Genomic DNA, 14,115 nt, shown 5'->3' with positions numbered 1-14,115 from the left:
AGAGTAAAACTTAAAAGCACAGGAGCCCCTTTATCTAGCACTTAAAATTTTTCACACTGCAAAATAGTGTTTAATTAATTGTCATTACGTAGGAATTATAGAATTAGTGAGTCTAACATTTCATTTATCATTCATTTCTTTAAGTGGCAGTTAAAGTGGCACCCCAGAATTAAGCTCAGTGCATAACAACAAATTAATTACTAACCATTTTAAAGGAGCATTAGTTAGAGAACTAGTGACTTTTATTTTGAGAAAAGAATCTCTTTATAAGGGGTTTGAATTACAGCTTTTCAACAGAGCAAGATAAATGATTTTTATTAATATATTCATTCCTTCGGAAAGAAAGGATGATGAGTAGTTTTCTCTGTTAATTTATTTAAATATTTTAGCAATGAATTAAAATACCCCATAAGCAAAGCAGTAACCTTTCACTTACATTGTACGTTTTCATTATAGCAAAAGCTACAACATATGAGTTGGGAGTGCTGGGTGAAGGATGCTGCCCTTACAAACCTGTGCCTCACTGAGGCTATAGGTGGAAATCATCAAATGGGTGGTTTAAAGGACAGCAAAATAGGACAGTGCCATACATATGAATGCTGTTAAGACTTCTGTTCTTTCCTGAGCAAAAAAGGTTGCTAGCTGAGTGAAGGAACATCTCCTGTCTTAATCTTTTCATGTGTGGCCACAACCTGCGGGCTTTTTCTGTCTCAGTGCCTGATTTGAGACTTTGGGTTCTGATTTGCAAAAGTATTGAGTGCTCTCACGGCTGCAGCTGTAGTAATAGGGAACTATACTTTGAATATACTAAAAACTATGTAATGCTCAGTGCTCAGAGCCATCGGGTCCCAGGTATCTCAGATTGGGAGCAAAATTAATAGGCGCTTTTGATCTTAAAGTTTTTTAATTCCTAATCTACAATACAAGAGATGGCAATACTTTCAGCTCACTGAGACGTGGAAAAAAATCTTTAATATTTTTCAAAAATTCAAATATTATGAAACTGAGTGCTTTACTGGGAAGCTCATCAAAGAATAATGTCTTCAAGAGCTCATTTTAAATTCTGCTCAATATGTGAGTAATCTGGGGTATGTGTACACCTGGACTCAGGTTCACAAGTCCTAGTCCTCAAGGGGGACTTCAGCCACCCTGATGTCTGTTGGAGGGACAGCACAGCAGGGCATGAGAAATGCAGAAGGTTCCTGGAATGTGTTGGTGATAACTTCCTTCTCCAAGTGATAGAGGAGCCACCAAGGAGAGAGCTTCTATACTGCACCCAAACCATTTATGATCCTGTGGTTCCATAATTCAGCAATGCAAGGAATGCAAGCAGTCATCACTAACTGCTGTCTCTTCTCTATGCTGAACTAAAGGTTCAGCATAGGGACCACAAGGTCTTGTGGAAAGATTAATACTTGAATGTCTCACTGAAGACAGCATAGTTAATGTATTTCTAAGATGAGGGCAACTTAGTATTCCTCAGGCAACCTTAATTCTAACATTTCAGAATATCTGAATGTTTCATTGAAAAAACAAGTATTGTATTAAGGCTCACTTTTGTGTGCCATTTTCTCGTTTTAAAATGAAAACTGTAAAATGGAGATGCTCTGTTGTATATTATCATGTTCTTATGAGTCATCAGTGCAATATAATTACAAGCTTTGTAGAGTAATTCTGTGTTTATATACCTCTATAATTATTACACATACGAAATATTAGATATAAGTGGGGGGTTCTATGACCATAGTGGGAGAATCATGATTTTTTCAGGCAGTTGTTAAAGTTGGAGCTCTTTAAATTGCAGTCTTTGCCTTCTTTGAATGTGTTTTCTGAGGAAATTCCCTACTCCTTCAGAAGCAAATAAACTGTTCTGTTTTGTGCTGGTGTGCAGAGTGAACTGTTCTCTACTCTGTTCTGTACATATACCTAGGGAGAGGGTTATTATGGGGACATCCCTTTGCAGTGAGCATTCCCTTCCTTCCTGGGAGTTAGCCGTACCACTCTGCTCACCAGCTGTGACTACAGTAATGCATCATCAAGAGCTTGTGTGCAGGATGCTGGTATGTTTACATAGGCACATGTGTGTGGTACCAACTGGACATCATCAATATATCAGTAATTTAGTGCAGCACACAACCTGTGCGTGCATCGCTCCCCAGCCCAGCATTGGAGAGGTTGGCCAGTGTAGGTTTGCCATTGATGTGCTTGATTACAGCAGAACCAAGTTGCTGCTGCTGCTGAGATTGTGCTGATACAGATGTGCTTTCCTGATGAAAAGGAACACCATTAAGAAGAATCTCATCCAGTTTTATAAGAAAAAACAAGTTTTACAAGTTCACTGTGTTGTGGGCACATTGCTGTTGTCTAAAAAACATATTTTGGGGTTGCATTGTTATTGTCTAATAAATCAAGATTTTAGTTTTCATTTTAGCAAAAGCATGTACTTCCCTGGTTGCCTGTCATCCCTGGGAAAACTGCCTTGCATGTGAAATGGGATGTTTTGCTATTGATACGCTTTGCTAGGAAATGTTATTAGAGAGAGATAGCATAAAAGGGAGATTTAGAAGTGTATATTGAAAGACTACATATGAATTTCATTTTGAAGGTATAAGAACAGCAGTGGAATCTTGTCAAGATATTAGTCCCTGAGGGAAAAGCAAGTTCTTGTAGGATTCTTTTCCTTTCCTATTGATTTCATTTATTATAGTGTTCTTGTAGTCATGCCATTTTGCTAGAAAGAATTGCAGAGCATAATCTGCTTCACTTGTATATTTTTTTGGTTCTGCATCTGTTTCTGTTATCCTTTACATGTCTTGCCAGCTTTGTGACAAGAGTGCCAAGAAGCCTGTACAAAATGTACAACTAAGGTGCTTTCACAAATTATTTCAAGGGCCTCAAGTAAAACCTCTCCTTGTGTGTTACGTTGTTTTTATTAAGCTTTTCTTGTGTAATTTGTACTTTATTAACATGAGATTTTGTAATGTTACATTTCCTCAACTACAAATAGTAGAGAAGCTGCTAAGACTGTATTGTATGCAACCTCTTCAAACCCAAGTGTAATACAATTTGTGCTGCTTTTTAAGAAAACATTATTTTTCAGAAATAAATGTGCTGCTGCCATCGCTCAGGAATTTCATATGAATTAGAAATTAGAGGGGAAAAAAGCTTATTTGAACTTTGAAGAACAGCAGTTACTCCCTCTCAGTTCACTGTTTTATTTTCACCTGCTTCATGTGGAGATGATGGGTTAATTTTAAAAGTAGTCTATAACTAAATATTATACTGGTAAGCAGGAAGAGCATGTTGGTCTGGCTGTGATCCTGTAGTATTACTGGTGAATGAGATAAGCCGATGAAATAAATTATACTATCTTTTAGAAAGTGGCTATAGGCACTTTGTGGAGTGCAAGAAGAGGGAGAGAAGGACAAGAAAGTATTCAAAATGCAGTGTCTATTGTATTAGCGTCACATGAACTCCTAAATCATGAAAGGCTGCTAAAAATCATGAAACTAACTAAAAGAAATCTGAGAGAGAAATCCAAAAGAGAAGTTAATGTGTGGTGATTATTCTGACATGCAGTATTATTGTTCTCTGTCCTGTAATCATACAGGAATGCTTATTTCGTGGTAAGAATTCAAGCTAAAATTGAAACATGGGGTCCAACTCATCTCATCTGGTTTACCTGTCTAAAAGTTAAGTGCTTTATCCGAATGTGTCTTATGATAATGAATTGCCATTTGTGTTTCTCACTCCCCATTTACAGTAGAGTTCAAGAGACCAACTTAGATCAGATACCTAGCAACATGTAGTGGTGAAGAAGCTGAAGGCATCCCCTAGAATGATGCTTCTGCTCAGCATCTTCTTGCAGATATCCTATGCATTTTACAGATCTCTCTACTTTCTCCTGAAAGTATCCAAAAATGTAAGAAAAACAGATTAGTAGCCATCAAGTTGTTAGTGAGCTTGTATAATTTCAGAGGATAAACTGAATAAGAGTTTTTGACTCTTATTCAAGTCAGTTGTTTTGACTTGCATGTAACCCATCAGTTCCTGCCTCAGAAGAGTGCTGGGAATTAGAGCACGATCCCACCATGTCACTGGACAGGCATTGGATTAGGCAGAACTTGATCCTATGGTCAAGTTCTGGACCCTATGCATATACACCTTCATCTTCAGGACCCTATGCATCTACATCATACTCTTGCAGTGTACGACCTCACATACTACTTACTCCCTGTAATTATATATCTAAAGCTCATCTGTATCTTTGGATAACATGAAACCTATTGACAGAAATTATTTTAACCAATAATATCCTGTGGTTTTTTTTAGACAGGAGATCAATAAACAGGCATGGCTTGGAAAGCCAATCTCTCTATGAGATACCAGCGAGAAAAACCTTTGGAATCATTGTAGCACAGGAGCGGTGGAGTAATTCTGTGGTAAGAAAGGAGAATTGGATTTACTGCTTCTGATCAAAGATTTTTCAGGCTGTGCTATGTGATGATACATTTAGCTGCATCTTGCCTGCTGCAGTTTTGGAAATAAATGAGTTGTGTGTACTTGGACCCTTCAGAATCCAATCCTAGCGACAAGGCAGGTGGTGCCTACATGAATCGTGGCTTTTTGGGGTTTTTCTGAAGATTGAGTTTGTGGGAGAAGAGTGTAGATGTTAATTCATAAGCCTTACCTGTATGTTAATTTCAGAAAATGTAGAGCCAGGGACCCCCAGTCAGTAGTCTGGGGCGTTATTAGGATAGGTACTGTAGAATCACAAAATGCAAGGTCAGTCCCTGAATGTAGAAGTTGAATTTACTGTGCAGTGTCAGAGTAACCATGCCTCTGTGCTGCTAGGAGCTGAACGCAGTTTTTAACCTTTTGATATGTACAAGGGTTCTGACTGTTCTGATTTTTGAACAGCAATATCAAACAGAAGCTAAACAGTGCTGTGGTATATACATGTGTAAACTGCAGCCTCTGTATCTTTTGGGAATGTTGTAGCCTCTTGAAGGTTGTATCACATTTATGTTGTTGTTCCTTGCTTTGCTTGTTGTTTTTAAAGAAGAGACCATTTCTAAAGATGCTAAACAGTCAGTGTAGGTATTGGTGAACTTTTGGGGAGAAACCTTCATCTAGGGACAGTAAACATATATGGAGTGAATTTGTCCAGCTGTACTTATATGCCTGAAAAATGAGATTCATAATTGAATTTTTGAACTATACTGTAGACTTATTTTTTCCAACAAATGGCAGTCCATTGTGTATTTCTATATAACTTATATTTTTTTTCAAACTTATACGGCCACAATGTCTAGGGAGATTTAAGAGTACTTAAAGATATTAAAAGACCCAACAACTCAAAAATCCAACTTTTCCCTGAATGAACAAAGCATTAAGAAAGGAAAATGGAATTTGCTTTTACATACTCAGAACAAAAAGAGCAGTACTGAAACCTGCAAGCAGTGTCAGGGGAAATAAACCCATGGAGTCAACTCTTTTTCTGGTCTGCGACATAAATTAAGAAAGCAAATTGTACTGCCCTCCATGGAGGTTGTCCAGTTTTGAGATATCTATATATAAAGAGGAAAAAAAGAAAAGAAAACCAAGGAAGTTACTTTTGTTGTTGTTGTTGTTGTTTTTTTTCAGATCTGTGAGCTAAAGTACAGAGAAACAGAAAGACTGTATACCATAAATGTTTGTAGTCAATGACTAATATCTTGCATTGCACTTGGAAATTAAGTGGATACTTTATCTTTCATCACTTGAAAGCTTGAACCTTACAGCAGCGTGTGGTTATGAATGTCGAAAAATACCTGTTTTTTAAGTAAAATTCTGTTTAATGGTGGTTTTTGTCATTGAGTCTGTTGGGAGTACTTAGAAATATTTGTTGGAATGGGAGACGTGGACTCAGGCATAGAGAGACAGATGGACAGGAGCAGGGGAGAAGGACTGAGGAATTGATACCTTTGGAAGCAGAAAGACAAAAGAACTGGAAAATAAAAATGACAGACTGAGGTGGAAAAAAAAAAAAAAAAGCTTCTTCTTTGGTATGTTCGATCCTCCTCTTGCTAATCAAGTTCTCCTGCCCTTCTCCACTCTAGTCATCTATTTCTCTTGACCAGAAATGTTTTCCTCTAAGCTATTTGGCTTGATGGAATATTAGCAAAAATGGTAGAATGTGTGTTAATTACATATTAAAAGAAAGATGAGTCTAGTGGATGGCTTCCCTTGATAGAAATTTTTTTAATAGGCTGTTCCTTTAGTATGTACCAAACTATTTTGATTGTGGAACAAAAATAAACATAAATATTAAAAACTCAATCAAAGCCTTTAAAGTTCTTTTGCTTAGTTTTCAAGTGAAGCAAACAGAACAGATCAGTCTGACCCAGGAGACAAAGCTGTGGTCTCAAAGTGACTATTATTGTTGGAAAATTATTCCACATTTGAGATTTAGAAAGATAAGTTCTTTTTCCGCAAAATAGGCATAATTGAATGTTTACTTCTTTTCTTGAGTTCTTGAGGAGTGGCTTACTTAGCATGCACAGTCTGAAAGCCAAGTCCTTATTTTAGAAGGTAATTTAAACTGGATTGCACACAGGAGCCTGACTGCATCAATTTAACAGAGTTAGAGAATAATATGACAGTTCTGATTTTTGCTTCTGCTGAAGAGAGCAGTTCAGAAGGAAACTTTAGTAAGGTTTTTGGCCTCAGTTGCTTAATATCCAAGCCACCTGACCTTGTACTTCCATAAGCTCTCCTTTATTGGAGATTAACCTTGCTATTTACATTTTTTTTTCTCCACATAAAACCTTGGACTCCCAAAATATGGGAGTTCTATATGAAATAGGAAACAATTTTAAATGATTTTCTAATACAGGTAAACATAGTTTACCTCATTGCTGTGTCCCTCATGTAGAATATGCATTCTTCGTCTATAATAATAAGCAAATCTTTATTTTGCAGGAGCTGTTTTTCAAACCCTTGTTCTTAAGATGTCCATTAGCCACATAGAGCTCAAATGTGGACACAGGTCTTTGTTTCAGGAATTTCTGAAGCTTTGTGTGAGCTCACAGTAATATATAATTCTCAGGTAGAGAGTTCTTTGGTGATCTGTTGAGGTACAACTGCTCAATGTACAAATAGAGAAGAAGACAAAGGAAGCTGAGGATGATGAATAAGAACAAATAGTTGAGGTACAGTTTGGAGACAGCTGAAGTGTTACTGTTTTGCATGGGAAAGTAAACAGAAAAGGTGTCGGAGAAGAGAGTAAGAGCATGTGGTTGCAACTGAGGCTTGTGAAGCACACTTCCCATTTGGAGGTGTTGTGCATTGCTTGATAGCAGCTGTGGCCGAGGTTTTATTTCACCTGTTTTCTCTGATTCGTGCGTGGGAGGAAGTCTATATCCTTGAATTTTGGTTTCCCTTGTCCTGTTTTCCATTGATGAATCAAAGCAGTGTACTCTAAGGCCATACTTTATGCTGTGCTTCATTCAGTGCAGTTGTTGAGCCTGTGTTCGGGGCTGCTAGGGTTCATTATGTCTGTAAATTACTTTCAACTCAGTTTAAAGCACTGATTTGTCTTATAAAACATGATATGCAGTGTCTGTATCCTTGAGAATCTGTTCACCTCTCTACCCACCATGAATTTGTTTCAGTAACAGACATGGTTTGGACTGAAAGCAGGAGACTAAATTCAAGTATTTGTTTCTGGACCTTGTCCCAGCTTTTAGCTACACCCACTTTGGATATGTTCCTTTCTGGGCATTTTGTGAAGAACACCTTGTATGCAGGCTGTTGGATGCTTCTGACTTTGTCTCAATCCAAGATCAAAATCTAATTTCTTTCACTTCTCAGTAACTGCTGAGTATAACAATTTGAAGGCCCAATCTAGGCTCTTTTGAAAGGAAGATTTCTTTATTGGCAGTTTTACAGGAGTTGAAAAAATTGTTAAATAAAAGCCAGCATAGATATAAAAATAAGCATGACTGAAGTGTATAACAACAACAAAAAACCACGTTTTTGTCAACCTGTTCCTAACACAATATTGTAAAATATGCCTTCAAAATCTTGTACTGTACAAAATGTCATACCTTACTCTCCTTGTGAAGTTCAACATTTCTGTCTGTGGGTATTTCTGAGGATTCAGTGGATATAATCCATGAGTTCTAGTGGGTGACTGTGGATGTCTCACAGAGGAATTACAAAGCTTCACATCCTGGCTGAAGTACTTTAAACTAGTAATAGTATTGTAAGACACAGACAGTTAGGAAGTGGTTGATACTAATATGTTGGAGTGTTCTTGTAGTTCTAGCTTTATCTTTGAAGATTGGTATCACATTAGCAAATAAATGGTGCTTTGACTTTTTTTTTTTTTTATTTATTTCAGTTGTGAATTAAGTATCTTTGATCAAAGTAGCTTTCATTCAGCAAAGTGTTTTTGGAGAATGGCCTGATGGGTCTAGATTCAAGTAGGTTCATTGATTCTTGTGGTCTGGAAGCTTAGAAGCAGGACTCTTAGACGTGACTTCTCAAAGAAGATGGGTTCCCATGTAAGACATAGTTGTAACGATCCAACCTTCTTTTTCAGTCAATTGGGACTGTGTCAGCTGCTAGTGTGGGAAGCCAGTCAAATTGTTTTATCCTTTCCTTTTCCATCTTTGGCCACCTGACATGCAAAGCTTCCAGCAATTTTATTCTGGTGGGTAGTCAAGTTTTTCACGCCAGGCAGCAGGAGCCTGGCAGCATACAAACCTAGGCTAGATGGGGAAAGCTTGACTGTCAGGAGTGCTTTCTCCACCGGACTGTGTTATTTCAAGTAGTAATGCTATATTTGTCTCACCAGGTCCCTGGAATCTGCCACTTTGGCTAGGTCTCTTTGTCATAACCTCAACCTGACTTCTGTCATGTTTGAAGTTACTTGTATTCATTCATTTTTTCATGTTGACTCACATTATCTCAACTTTTTCATGTTCTACTTGCCAAAATCCAAACTAGATAAAATATATATGCTATACAACGTTTTGTAGTGGTCTCACTCACCAGAATAGTTGGCTGCACGTTTAACTTTTAGTTTTCAATCAGAATGTTCAGGGCTGTGCTTTAGTCCTGTTGAGTTCCCCAAGGCAATTCTAAAAATGCTTAAAGTTAATTATATTTTTAAATGCTACTTTGACTTGGAGGTTTACAAACAGGTAGTTGGAGAAGAGACCAGAGGCAAAATAAATGAAGATGCGGGGCATAGTGGAGGTTTATTTGTTAGTGCTGATTTGAGGAGGAATTCCAGTTGTCTGCATTTTTCTTTCATTTGTTTGAAGAGAGGGGAAGTCTTCACTGATATGGACTTCTGGCACTTGAGAAGTTTGTGTTCTGAAGGCTGATAATTGTATAAGGATCATCCAGCAGACAGGTGTTTATTCATAGCTCAGACGACAATGCTTTGAGCTCCTAGGCAGATAGCTGGATAAAATTTGGTATGTGTGATACATAATGCAAAGTAGTATAATGTGGCCTAGTCCTCAAAAAAAAAAAAAAAAGATAAAATGAAAACATTCATTACACAATTAAAATGCATAGCAAATCAATTAGGTATGAATATTGTATGTTAACCTTAAAGTGTGAGCTAAAAGAGTTGCGATGAAAACCATTCTTGTATCAAAATAATTTAAAAGCACAAGTCTTAAATGTAAGGCTTTGCCTCACAGAATACACACCTGTTCTGCTGATCTTCTGTCATATCCATTTTGTTTCTTTCAGATCTATGAGTAATCATCAGTAATGTGGGGAAGGAGAATCAGCATCCCCTATCATGCATACTAACTTAAATGAGCATCAATGAAACAATTAACACTGATGCTCAACCTGGCACCTTTAGGTGGCTGATTGAATGCCCCTGTGGGGCTGAAGCAGTGTTTTTTCAGAACCCTCATAGCTATTGCTTCAGCTGATCTACTTAGCCCTGAGGGAGGGGCATGGATTGTGTTAATCAGACAGCAGAAACTTCCATATGTGTATGAACAGGAGTTTTGCTACTGATTCGTGAGTTGATGCTCTAAGACAAGCTGGAATTTTGGGGAAGCAACATCATTGCAGTGAATTATTCCTCTTCTTCCTAGCCATAAGAATATAATTATTTCTATATGCAGGAGTATGGAGAGAAAAAGTATTTTCAGCTTGGGGAAAAAAAAAAAAAAAAAAGCAGTTAATGGTTCACTCTTAATTGAAGCTTAAAATCTTTCCCAGGTATTAATTTTCAATACATTCTGTGTAGTGGCTCTCTCTTCTCCATAAATAATTCAGTTGACAATGGCGAGTATTGCAGTTCTTCATATAATGTTGCTTGGATTATAGGGTCAGGTTAGCTCAGGGACAGTTGGTTGGTCTAAGTGTATCAGTTCAAGCAACTCTGCTGTGAGGACATAAACTGGCACCTCTTGAGTTTGTGCCCACTCCTCTGTTTCTCAGGAATCCTACAGTTCAATATTTAAGCTGTCTGCTTTAAAACGTCAGAAAGTGAGAAGTCTTACCTATGAGTACACTAGGAAGGACAAGGCAGAACATCCAGACTGCTCTGGGGAGTACTGGTATAAAGTTGACTGAATTCACATGGCAGCACAATACTTCAGAGGTTCGAGATCAGGCACAGGTGGGTTCTTCTGGGGACCTGGGAAATAAGTAGGTTCAGGTTAATTAAAAGACAAAGTGATGACTGTGTCTCTTTTTCCAAACTTGTTATGCCTGCTGTTATTTAAGCAGGGCTCTGAACTGTTCCCTCTCATCACTGAACATGACAGCATATCCCAGAATACCATCAATCCCCAAATAATGGGAGTACTCTTGTCTCCTTTCTGATAAGAGATGGGAGTCAGAAAGTAGAGTTCTGTCTTCAGCCTCCTCCATGATGGTGGGGAAGTTGCAAAGTTCAAAGCTTCCAAAAAATTTGCTAAAAGTAATACTTGGAGGCGGGGGGCAGGTAGAGCACTGGTATAATGACATAGGTGTGAGATGCACAGCGATATATGACTTGGGAGCTCACTGCCAGTGCTGGTGGGAAATCATAGAATCATTAGGGTTGGAAGAGACCTCCAAGATCATCTGGTCCAACCATCCCCCTACCACCCATGTCACCCACTAAACCATGTCCCTAAGCACCATGTTCAACCTTTCCTTGAACACCCCTGGGGATGTTGACACCACCATCTCCCTGGGCAACCCATCCCAATGCCTGACTGCTCTTTCTGAGTACTGAACACAGTACTCGAGGTGTGGCCTCCCCAGAACGGAGTACAAGGGGAGAGTCACCTCCCTGGTTCTGCTGGCAAGCCTGTCACACGTGCACTTTCAGCCTAAGTGCATTTATTAAGGCTTTTGTTTACATTTGAAAAAGCTGTGAGCCTTGGCAGAGCTGCTGGGCTCTTGGCTTTGTTGAAAATTGGTGGAATGATGCCTGAACATGGAGATGGTTCCTGATGTTGAAAAAAAAAACAAAACACCACTGTTTAATAACTCAGTGTTCCTGCTCTGTAAATTAAGAAGGTATGAATATTTCCTGACAGAAATGTTGCATCATTAATATCTGTAAAGCTCTTCTGTATGAAATATTCTTGTCTTTTTATATTTAGTGCTGCACAACAGGGACTTCTGTATGTGGGGGTGGTGGCTTTCCCTGGGGGCAGCGGCCCAGGAGCTCTCCAGTTGGAGGTGTGATGCCAGCGTGACAGGGCCTTGAAGGCCATTGCCCTGCTTCTGCTACGTGCCTCAAAAGAGGCAATTTTGATCCTCTCAACTGTTGACAATGATGTTAATGCTGCATAGGCTTGGCTGGTCTGTCAGCCCACGTGAAATATCCTGAATAGGAAATTCGTGGTTACATGTCTTGTAAAACATAGTCAAGTTGGATGTGGAGCAGAGTTCTAAGCCTAGTAAAGCATTGTGTAATGTTCTGCAGCGTTTCTCAAACTCTGTCTGAAACTTTGGACGCAGAGAGCAAAGGGTGCAGCTTTATTCCCACTTTTGAGTCCTGGACTCAGTGATATGCCCAGTCTTGCTGCTTGGGATGTGTCCATAAGCCTGTAGATCTTTAATTTGCCAGTTGCTTGCAGGTATTTCTGTTTTGCCATTCTACCTTTCTTTTTTTTTTTTTTTTTTTATTTTCTTGGGAGATAGGTGAATGTTTTATCAGCAATTTTTCATGTTGTGAATTTAAGCTTTTGAATTTTTATTTTGTTTGTTTCTTTATTGCAGCTGGTGCTCAGGATAAAATTGGCTGGGCATTTGGCTTGGGTTTGGAGAGGCTGGCCATGATCCTGTATGATATTCCTGACATCCGACTGTTCTGGAGTGAAGATGAACGCTTCCTGAAGCAGTTTATTGTGCCTCACCTTTGCCAAAAAATAAAATTTCAGGTAAAGTAATGTATATATGAAAATAATTTTCCATAGGTAAGAAGTGCGGGTAGCCCTAGAGAATATCATACAATTAAAATTCTGTGTCATTAACAAATTAGGTTTTAAAGCAACAGCTTTCCAACTATCATGATTCTCTCATAAACTGCAAAAAAAAAAAAAGGCTTTTTATAACGTTTTTTCAGCCAGATAATGTTCTGAGTTGCTGCTGATACTCAGTGAATATCTCTGTTCTGAGTAATAAATAAGCCTGTATTTAAAATCTAAATCTGTCCAGAATGGAGATTGATTTAGGCCTGTGATTGAACTGGGTGTATTCTTGAACTGGGGCTGTAATTCTGTATCATTATGAAAACCTGTTTGATGCCAACCTTTCAAATATTGTAATACATTCCCAATAACCCCCTTTTGTTTTCACTCTGTGTTCATTGAAGTCATTGTGAGTTGCGCTGTTCAACATCAGCAAAATGCGTTGTGAACATGCACCAATGTCTTCAGTATGTTGGCTCTTTCCTCCAAGTGCTAGTGGGGGAAGAGTGCAGGTTCAACTTCTGTTTCTTTTGTAACTCCTCTCCTGAGGCTTCACTTGCTTTCAAAGCTGGCAACTTATCTTCCTTCTTGTAGTAGCAAAGTAATCAAGGAAAACCGGATTGAGTGGAAGTGTTACTTCCATAATGTTCTTCTGTGTCATCGCAGGAAGGCTAAAGTCAGCTGTTATCACCCATCTTTGGGAGAGTTGAGCTGACAGCTGTGTAGATGTCTGATAACAGATGTCTGAAGTACTAAAGCATCAGAATGCATATTGCTGCTGCCTTCTACCATTTTCCTTGCATTGTGAATGGCTTGAATAGGTTTTTTAACAATTGAAAATATAAAAGGGGAAATCAACAGTGATAATGCTGAGACGGTATTTGAGCAGTCTCTACATAAAATCAGTAGCAGCATCCATTTTTGAGTTCATAGCAGTGCTGGCACATCTTCTCTGATAGAGTCAGAATGTTGTTTGAGTAGATTTTCTTTGTGCCTTTTGCTTTTGTGATGCTGGTGATGGTGCAGTCAGATTGTAGTTGTCACTTACAGAAAGAAGGCAGATTTTGCCATGTTTCTTGAAGGTAGGTCTGTCTGTAGGTTTCACACATTTTCTACAGAATGTTGTTCTTTTCAACAAGGGATGCTCAAGTGTCCTTCATTTCGGCCTGTATCTTTCTGGGTGTCATTGCTCCTGAGGAACATGGATTGTGGCTTGGTTTATAGATTACAGTCTGATCTCTGATGGAACTAAAATGAGATTTCTTGCTTTCTTTAAAATTGAGGATCCAAGTCTCAACCTACTATTAATGGTAGATTGGGTATTTGGGAGAAGGCCCAGATTGTCAGGATGACATGATCTGATGTTGAAGGTAAGCCAGAGAGAGTACTGAGTGGCTGCTTCTTTAGGTTGTGTATCATTTTCATGTTCAGCTTCAGATAAAGTCAGGAGTAGTGAACCGATCTGAAGGTAACAGGGGCGTGGGTAAACTCAGAGGAAAGAGCAGCTTTTAGGAAGCTAAAGGTGATAGAAATGTTCTTCTTTCTTTCTTTCCCTCCCTCCCTTCCTCCCTTCCTTGCTATTTTTTTCTACTTGCTGCTGTTTGGTAACATTAACTGAGCAGCATGTGGTTTTTCACTTTTTTGCTTGTTAACTGGATCATCAACAGGAGGGTGGTGACAAGGT

General features: G+C 38.6%; 1 protein-coding gene across 4 annotated transcripts in view; it reads left to right on the top strand.

Moving 5' to 3' along the window:
* FARS2 (phenylalanyl-tRNA synthetase 2, mitochondrial) overlaps nt 1–14,115 on the top strand; it is a 246,221-nt gene that overhangs the window by 133,307 nt on the left and 98,799 nt on the right. For all 4 annotated transcript variants that reach the window (XM_082754417.1, XM_082754420.1, XM_082754419.1 and 1 more), the window contains one exon: nt 12,241–12,401. In XM_082754417.1, coding sequence (XP_082610543.1) covers nt 12,241–12,401 — 161 coding nt within the window. The remainder of the gene's footprint in view (nt 1–12,240; nt 12,402–14,115) is intronic.

The sequence above is a fragment of the Aythya marila genome (genome assembly GCF_965140915.1).
Source record: "Aythya marila genome assembly, chromosome: 2".
Lineage (NCBI taxonomy): Eukaryota > Metazoa > Chordata > Aves > Anseriformes > Anatidae > Aythya > Aythya marila.
This window is presented reverse-complemented; position numbering and strand designations above follow the sequence as displayed.